This window comes from Phoxinus phoxinus (genome assembly GCF_949152265.1).
Source record: "Phoxinus phoxinus genome assembly, chromosome: 21".
NCBI classification, from domain to species: Eukaryota; Metazoa; Chordata; class Actinopteri; order Cypriniformes; family Leuciscidae; genus Phoxinus; species Phoxinus phoxinus.
The window spans coordinates 47,501-57,500 of NC_136896.1; the positions used below are offsets into that span (position 1 = coordinate 47,501).

General features: G+C 40.7%; 1 protein-coding gene across 4 annotated transcripts in view; it reads left to right on the forward strand.

The window, feature by feature from the left end:
• The window catches only part of LOC306989368 (cadherin-related family member 1a), a 22,541-nt gene that overhangs the window by 5,180 nt on the left and 7,361 nt on the right, over positions 1-10,000 (forward strand). For 2 of the 4 annotated variants that reach the window (XM_079595009.1, XM_079595010.1), the window contains 7 exons: positions 1-74; positions 160-246; positions 6,304-6,414; positions 6,591-6,734; positions 6,897-6,975; positions 7,134-7,234; positions 7,332-7,535. The exon at positions 1-74 is cut by the window's left edge and continues 16 nt beyond it. In XM_079595009.1, coding sequence (XP_079451135.1) covers positions 1-74; positions 160-246; positions 6,304-6,414; positions 6,591-6,734; positions 6,897-6,975; positions 7,134-7,234; positions 7,332-7,535 — 800 coding nt within the window. Of the gene's footprint in view, positions 75-159; positions 247-6,267; positions 6,415-6,590; positions 6,735-6,896; positions 6,976-7,133; positions 7,235-7,331; positions 7,536-10,000 lie in introns of all 4 variants that reach the window. The other 2 variants (XM_079595008.1, XM_079595007.1) reach the window with 1 other exon arrangement.

The window sequence follows — 10,000 nt, forward strand, 5'->3', positions numbered from 1 at the left end:
GAGTGTTTATCACAGATGTTAATGATGAAAAGCCAGAGTTTTTAAATCGACCCTTCATAGTGGACGTCCCTGAGGTAAGAATGTAAATCAGTTTGGAAATGAATACATATATATCTGTGTTATAAAACACAGTCCGCATGATTGTGATCTGTGTTGAAGGACGTTCCCTCGGGCAGCAGCTTCTACAGAGTCCAGGCCGTCGACAGAGACATCGGCTCCGGGGGAAGTGTTTCCTACTTCCTGCAAGTCAGTCAAGTCACCTTCACTTATATAGTGCTTTTAACAATAAAGATTTTGGCTTTAGACCAGATTTTGACAAGTTTTGGCTTTACAGCAGCTCTAGAATAAAGTTATTGTCCAGCTAAAGTTAGTTTTGATTGATTCACTTCCGATCATTAGTTATTATATTAACTTAGGGGCCGCTAACACGACACCGCTCTAACAGAGAACAGAAAACTTTAAATGTTTTCTGGCCGTTCATTAATCAACATCATTCATTCAAAATCACCAACAATTAGGACTTTATCTGCAGCCAATACTAACTCTGATAGAAAATCAGCAAATTCTTTGATAAAGTCTGTATGGTGCCCTGGTGGCCTGTATACAGTAGCCAGCACAAATCTCAGACGTGATCTATCATTTACACTAGATAGTGTTACATTAAGCACCAACACTTCAAAATAATTATATTTAAAACAAGTTTTTTTCAGTAATTCTGAAGATATTACTATAAATTACAGCAACACCTCCTCCTTTGCCTTTCAGACGAGGTTCATGTTTATAACCGTAATCTTGGGGGGTTGACTTTAGCCAGGTTTCTGTCAAACACAGCACATCTAGGTTATAATCTGTAATCATATCATTAACAATAAGTGCTTTTGAAGTAAGGGGTTGAATATTCAGCAATCCAAGCTTTATCATTTGTTCATCCATATTATATGTTTTTTATTTGTTGAACATCAATTACATGTTTACCCTTAAATGGGTTTGGGAGTTTTTTGTATTTCCTAGTTCAGTCTCTATGTGATGATATCTAGGGGAAAGAGTCTCTATATGATGATATGTAGGGGAAAGAGGCTCTATATGATGATATCTAGGTGAAAGAGTCTCTATGTGATGATATCTAGGTGAAAGAGTCTCTATGTGATGATATCTAGGGGAAAGAGTCTCTATGTGATGATATCTAGGGGAAAGAGTCTCTATATGATGATATGTAGGGGAAAGAGGCTCTATATGATGATATCTAGGTGAAAGAGTCTCTATGTGATGATATCTAGGTGAAAAAGTCTCTATGTGATGATATCTAGGTGAAAGAGTCTCTATGTGATGATATCTAGGTGAAAGAGTCTCTATGTGATGATATCTAGGTGAAAGAGGCTCTATATGATGATATCTAGGGGAAAGAGTCTCTATGTGATGATATCTAGGGGAAAGAGTCTCTATATGATGATATGTAGGGGAAAGAGTCTCTATGTGATGATATCTAGGTGAAAGAGTCTCTATGTGATGATATCTAGGTGAAAGAGTCTCTATATGATGATATCTAGGTGAAAGAGTCTCTATGTGATGATATCTAGGTGAAAGAGTCTCTATGTGATGATATCTAGGTGAAAGAGGCTCTATATGATGATATCTAGGGGAAAGAGTCTCTATGTGATGATATCTAGGTGAAAGAGGCTCTATATGATGATATCTAGGGGAAAGAGTCTCTATGTGATGATATCTAGGTGAAAGAGGCTCTATATGATGATATCTAGGGGAAAGAGTCTCTATATGATGATATCTAGGTGAAAGAGACTCTATATGATGATATCTAGGTGAAAGAGGCTCTATATGATGATAGGTGAAAGAGGCTCTATATGATGATATCTAGGGGAAAGAGTCTCTATATGATGATATGTAGGGGAAAGAGTCTCTATATGATGATATCTAGGTGAAAGAGACTCTATATGATGATATCTAGGTGAAAGAGGCTCTATATGATGATAGGTGAAAGAGGCTCTATATGATGATATCTAGGTGAAAGAGGCTCTATATGATGATAGGTGAAAGAGGCTCTATATGATGATATCTAGGTGAAAGAGTCTCTATGTGATGATATCTAGGTGAAAGAGGCTCTATATGATGATATCTAGGGGAAAGAGTCTCTATATGATGATATCTAGGGGAAAGAGTCTCTATATGATGATATCTAAGTGAAAGAGGCTCTATATGATGATATCTAGGTGAAAGAGGCTCTATATGATGATAGGTGAAAGAGGCTCTATATGATGATATCTAGGTGAAAGAGGCTCTATATGATGATATCTAGGTGAAAGAGGCTCTATATGATGATATCTAGATGAAAGAGGCTCTATATGATGATATCTAGGTGAAAGAGGCTCTATATGATGATATCTAGATGAAAGAGGCTCTATATGATGATATCTAGGTGAAAGAGGCTCTATATGATGATATCTAGATGAAAGAGGCTCTATATGATGATATCTAGGGGAAAGAGTCTCTATATGATGATATCTAGGTGAAAGAGTCTCTATGTGATGATATCTAGGTGAAAGAGGCTCTATATGATGATGATATCTAGGTGAAAGAGTCTCTATATGATGATATCTAGGGGAAAGAGGCTCTATATGATGATATCTAGGGGAAAGAGGCTCTATATGATGATGATATCTAGGTGAAAGAGGCTCTATATGATGATATCTAGATGAAAGAGGCTCTATATGATGATATCTAGGTGAAAGAGGCTCTATATGATGATATCTAGGTGAAAGAGGCTCTATATGATGATATCTAGGGGAAAGAGTCTCTATATGATGATATCTAGGTGAAAGAGTCTCTATGTGATGATATCTAGGTGAAAGAGGCTCTATATGATGATGATATCTAGGTGAAAGAGGCTCTATATGATGATATCTAGGTGAAAGAGGCTCTATGTGATGGGATTTATCTGACCTTGGTGACGCGAGGCCGCTAGCAGACGGTCGGTTAAGCCAGTCTGTCTGCTTCCTGACCTGAACCCCAGATTGTCATGTTTTATCTCTAAGACTATGAGCCAAATTACTAGAGAGAAGAGCAGCACCATCCCAGGAGGGATGAATACCATCTCTTTTCAACAGGTCAGGTCTGCCCCAAAAACTTTTCCAATTGTCTATGAACCCTATATTATTCTGCGGACACCACTTAGACAGCCAGCCATTGAGTAAGCACATTCTGTTAACTATCTCATCACTCCGGCGAACAGGAAGGGGGCCAGAGCAAATACAGTGTCTGACATCATACTTGCAAGTTCACACACCTCTTAAATACAAGGTTCAGCAACCTTGCCACTGGTGCCACTTCTCATGGGCGACAAGTCCGATCCTTGAGCCGCACACTCGACCGCAGATGGAGCAGGGAAACCAGATACCAGGGGGGTACCAGCCGCCCATTGGTGTCTCTTGATTTGCCTCTTGGATCGTCGGTCTTGGTTGGTTTGGAGTATTTGAGAGACAGCAGTGGCACAGGTGACCTGCCAGGCTGATCTATCGAGTGCCAAATATTTGAGCTGCATGAGGGGAGTGCTCCCTCCAGCGGAGTGCTTAGTGCAGGCGGTGTTCAGGCATGCATATGGTGTGCCCTATCCAACGCAGATGTTTTTGGGCCACAGCTGCTTCACAGGATGACTGTATCGGGGATTCGATCTTTCCAGGACAAGCTGAGGATCTAAAAACTATTTATTCTAGTTTCCAAACAGAACAGAAGCAAACAAAAGACACGGTAGAAAAACCTTGTGCTTCCACAGCTGATCACACCGGAAGTAACGCCCCTACAGGCTTAAATAATACATCCTCTAAACATTCACATCCTATTCTCTTAAAGAGACATCATGTTAAATACCAAATACATAGTTTAGAAACATTACATAGGAAACAAAAAATATAAGATAAACACAGAAAAATTTACTATTATTAAAAATAAAATATGCACAAATACAAATAACATTATGGCCTATACAGCGGGCCAGAAGCCGACAGATGTTAAAAAGGCTTCCGTCAAGTCGGTATTCCACATGGACACCGTCCTCATGTCCCATGACCCGATGGAAGAGGCAGCTGCTGTAGGATACTGAGAAACTTGGGTGGTACCCCAATTTTGGAGAGGTATTTCCAGAGCAGCTCACGGTTGATGGTCAAAAGCTTTGCTGAGGTCGATGAAGGCTACGTAAAGGTCTTTGTGATGTTCTCGGCTCTTCTCCAGCAGCTGCCTCAAAAAAAAAAACCCGTCTGTCATGGATCTGGTCTTCCGGAAGCCACATTGTGTTTCTGGAAGCACAGCTTCCGAGATGTGCTCAACCAGTCTACTGAGCATAATCTTGGCCAGTACTTTCCCTGTGATGGAGAGGCTTTTTGTCGGAGACTGCTCTGTCTCCTTTCTGCTTATAAATGACCACAATGTTAGTATCCTTCCAGTCCTGTGGGAGGGTCCCATGTTCCCAGATGTTTTGAATTAGGAGGTGCAGACGACGCATGAGGATGTATCGTTCGTGTTTGAAAACCTCTCCAGGGATTCCATCGGGTCCAGCGCTTCTGTTGTTCTTCAGCCCTGCAATAGCTTGCTGGAGTTCTGAGTAAAGTGGTGGAGTGTCCAAGTGCATGATTGGTGGCAGGTCTGGCAGATTATCCAGGATATGTGGGTCAACAGGGTTGGTGTGGCTGAAGAGACTCTCAAAATTATTTACCCAACGGGCAAGAATCTCGTGGCGGTCCTTGAAGAGCGTGGACCCGTCAGCTGATCGGACTGGGGCAATCGCCCGCTTCCTGGGCCCGTACAATGCTTTAATGGCATCGTAAAAGCCTTGAGTGTTATTGCAGTCTGCCAGGTTCTGGATTTCTTGCGCATTTTGCACCTACCAGGTGTTCTCCAGAGTCCGAAGGGCTCGCTGGGTTTCCGCTCTTACAGCAGTGAAGGTGGTTATAAGGGTGGGAGATACAGAGCAGGACAGGAGAGCTTTGTGGGCTTCATGCTTGGTTTTTAGAAGAGACTGTATCTCAGCTGAGTTGCAGTCAAACCAGTCCTGGTGATGTTTCCTTAATTGGCCGAGCGCCTCTGAGGCTGCGTTATGAATAGCCTGGCGCAGAGCTGGCCAGTCAGATGATTCCTCGTTGGAGGTTGTCTTTGGTGATGAGGCTGTTCAGCGCTGTACAGTTTAGTTTCTTGTTTGGGGCTGTCCTCTGGCCACAGGGTTGAATACTCATGAGTAGTTTGGATCTGAACATGAGGTGGTCAGTCCAGCACTCAGCTCCGCGCGTGATACGGGTGGTGAGGACATCTCGTCTGTCTTTTTGACGGACAATCTCGTAGTCAAGGAGATGCCAATGTTCAATTCTTCTATTTTTTTTAAACAACCCTTTTCATAATTCATGATATAATTATTTTACACTCAGCTTTTATGAGCTCAAATCAATAGAAAGACTATAAGGAATATTTGGCATTTTTATGAATGCACTCGTCACACAGTGCCGTTTACCACGGGCTAGTAACAGAAACACTGAGCAGTGATGTTACTTCCATAGTGTCCGGTGTGTTCTGTGTTCTCGCTCGCATCGGTTTCTTTATATGAATGAATTAATCATTACTAAATCACCTGCATTCCAAGCCATCTAATCTAAAGCAAGCAAATACTATTCATGCGTTTTCACACAAATTACATTTTACATCATGAGTTCATGTACTAGCAACCAATAATCATCACCACAATTCTCAATATGAGATCATATATGACACATATACTACATATACACAACACTACTCATACACTACACTAACACCACAAATACACATACACTAACACAACACTACTCATACACTACACTAACACCACACATACACCACACTACTCATACACTAACACAACACTACTCATACACTAGACTAACACCACACATACACCACACTACTCATACACTAACACAACACTACTCATACACTAGACTAACACCACACATACACCACACTACTCATACACTAACACAACACTACTCATACACATACACCACACTACTCATACACTAACACAACACTACTCATACACATACACCACACTACTCATACACTAACACAACACTACTCATACACTAACAGCAACAGTCAGAACCTCCGCATGGTTAAAAATCTAGATGTGTGTGCCATTTGAGTTTTAGTCTTCTTTCGTAACAGATTGGTCTGAAACGGTTGAGTTTAAACACAAACTGACTGTAATCTTGAGAGACATGTTATATATTTCAGGAAAGAAATCTTCATCAGTTGTCGTTTCGTTTGCAGTCCAGCAGTAAGTTCACCATCGACGGGCACAGTGGCGTTCTGCGCATCAGACCCGGTGAATCGCTGGATTACGAACTCGCCAGGACTCATTTTGTCACTGTTGTTGCAAAGGTGAGCAGCAAAGCCCCAGTGTGGGGTGTTTGTTTTGATCTTTCATAAATGCTTTTATGTTGTAAAAATGAAGTTCAAAGATGAGAAGAATTTCCTCAGAACGTCGTTTCCCATTTGGCCATTTAATTGAGTAAGTATCAGATCATCTGCATGTTTCTGTGCTGTGTGTGTTTCAGGATGGAGGAGGGAAATATCATGGGAAATACCAGGTTATGACCTCGACAGCCATCGTAACCATCAATGTCCTCGATACCCAGGATTCTCCTCCAGTGTTTGTTGGGACTCCGTATTTTGGATTTGTGTATGAAGTCTCTGTGCCAGTAAGTATGACACTATTTCATATATATATATATATATATATATATATATATATATATATATATATATATATATATATATATATATATATATATATATATATATATATAAAATCCCTGAGCTTTTATGACAATGTTCTTTCTTTTTGTCTGTGTTGTGTCCAGGGTTCAGAGATATTCACTGTTTTTGCCAAAGATGGAGACCAGAACAGCCCCAATCCCGTACATTATTCCATTCTCAATGGTCAGCTGCGTTTATTGCTTCAGTGCTGAACATCTGCATTCATGTTTATCTAGTTCAAATTATCTGCCAAGTTCTGTCTTAATAAAGTTAGATTGTACTAAAGAGCTTCAGAAAGTTAATCTAAATCTATTGTATGACGTCTTCTTCTGTTGGCGAAGGCAGCGACGGCTTCTTCATCATCAACAGCACTAGTGGGAGTATCAGCCTGACATCATTTCCAGTTCAGCTGAGGAATGAGTTGTATGAGTTAAAAGTCCAGGTTGGCTGTAGTTATAATATGAATATCAGTAAAGATTGAGTATGTATTTATAAGTAGTGTCATGCATGACATAAGACTTTCTTCATGTTAAATGAAGGCTTCAGAGGTTGGGCCTGACGGTCAGTTTGTTGACTTCGCCGTGACCACAGTCACGATTCGTGTGGTGGACCTGAACAACCACCCGCCCACCTTCTACGGCGAGAGCGGGCCACAGAACCGGTTCGAGCTGACCATGTACGAACACCCGCCGGAGGGAGAGATTCTGCGAGGCCTGAAGATCACGGTCAACGACTCGGACCAGGTGCGCAGTCAACATTACACATTACACATTAAACGTTAGTTTCAGCCATTTACTGCGGCGAGAGACAAACATGCCATTTACAGAACGTCCCTGCATACTAATCTACATTTTTTATAATATGTGATGCGATCTGGGAAAACCCGTCGGATGTCGCGCTGGCATGTTTTCAGTAAGGTCTAAAAATAGATCGAATGTCAGTTTTTTGTCAAAATTGGTTTTTCATTAAATTATTATTCTATAACATCTTGTCTATCATCTCTGAATATATCTTAGGAAAATTCGCTAGTTTAGTGCAGAAAAAGGGCGATTTATAGCGGCAAGCTGAAAAGACTGTCTTTCTCTTTAAGAACTGCACGCACGGCGAAGCGGAGGTGCAAAAAAACTTAATCGCGCACAGCTCTCCTTCTCTTAACACTACAAAGACCGTTCACCTATCCAAATAAACCACATACCAGAAAGGTCCCGTCAGTCCTGTGTAAACTACAAGGGCATGCAAGTTTTTATTTATTTATTTTTATCCAACGTTATTGTGTGATGCGGAGCAGAGCACAAGAGAACAACGGAGTCTGAAGTGTAGCTGCTGGTTTAAAAGATCTTGCTCGCCTCTCAATCGTCCAATTTCAAAATGGTTTTCACAGGATGAATTTTGAGTTTATAAGTTTTCGAATGATATCTAATCGATGTTCATTACTAAAATATGTAATATGAAAAAAGGCAATAAAAAAAAGAGTGCCAGCCGCCCCAGTAGAAGGACGCGACCGTTAATTAAATCTGTTTTTCTCAAAATTCCGTTTCTGAAAATCATAGCGATCAGCCGACTTCAGATGACCATAACTTTTGTTACAGACAAACGATAAAAGAAATAAAAACAGATTTGGAAAGGGCTTGAAAACAGCTTTAAAGGGGTCATGACATGAGAAACCAAATTTGCCTTGATCTTTTGGTATATAAGAGGTCTTTGTGTCATTAAAACGTCCTGCAAGTTTCATAGCTTAAGACGTCCTCCCCATTATAAACGAATCATTTATTTAATCAAGCTCTAAATACAGCTCGTTCTGGATCCATGGTAAGAAGTGACGTCACGGTACGAAGTGACGTACCAGCGTTTGCATATGACCGCCTCCAGGCACAAGACAGCTACGCTTAAAGCGCAAGACAACTACGCTCACTTCGTATCGTTGTCGCGCCCGCGCGCCTCACAAGTGTTCAGTCGACGGACAGCGAGTGGGTCTGTGTACAGGGAGATTACGATGCCGCAGATGTGCTGTTCCTGGCTGTGGACAAACAACATCTTTGAATACGCTGCGAAAGATCCAGTCGTCAGGGAAAAATGGATGCACTTTATTTTTTGCGGACGTCTCAGTCACGGCAGTGTTCTATACATTTAAGGATGACTGTTTTGAGCTTTGCCAGAAAACTGTTGCTCAAAGATAAGTCCGTGCCGTCTATTCTGGGCTCAACAACGACGACGCAAACTGTAAGTAATGTATTTAAAACTTTAAACTACTTTTTAAATACGCTGAAAGATCCAGTCATCAGGGAAAAATGGATGCACTTTATTTTTTGCGGACGTCCCAGTCACGGCAGTGTTCTATACATTTAAGGATGACTGTTTTGAGGAAAAAATCCCAATATGATGCTTGGCTTTGCCAGAAAACGGTTGCTCAAAGATAAGTCCGTGCCGACATTCTGGGCTCAATAACGACGACGCAAACTTACTTTTTACCATGGCTAATATAAACACATTTGTATAAGAGAATCTTGAAAATATGTCGCCTTTCTAGTAGGCCTACATGTGATAGAAAATTAAAAATGTTGCCTTTATCAATGCTGCATCTTCTAAGATGGCCTGTCTGTGCATGCATTTTTGTCCGTGGTACACCCTATCATTTCATTGGAATTAGTTAAATAATGTTAAACTGTTAGCAAATGAAGCTATAGGATAATTATGCAACAATAATCCGTTTTCAAGTGTCTCGGGTTAATTTTTTTTTATTAATTCAAAATAGTTTCACTTTCCATGTGTACACGGGCTGATCCAGTCTTCGTTGTTGTGGTGATGGTTAATTTTCCTCTGATTCTGGCTCAAACATAATAAGGTTTTATCATTGCAAGAGCCATCGCTTCGCGTGAATCACCCGCTACTAAACAGTTGCGCCGAATCCGCAAACGTTCTGGCTGGGGGCGTTAATAATTGATGCATAGGCACTGACGTTAGCCAATCATAACAGTGGGCGTTAACACTGAACTCTTAAAGGGGAAACACCCCATAAACAGACTGTTTGAACCAGAGGATGAGAAACAGGGTGGGAAAAGGTCATAAATCACTACATTTTAAAAGTTTTTTGTAAAAAAAACTATAGTAATACTATAATTGCACCTAAGGGAACATAATAATAAAATAAAAAAAACCATGTCATGACCCCTTTAATATGGGATCAAAACCTGTAATATGTCAAATTTTA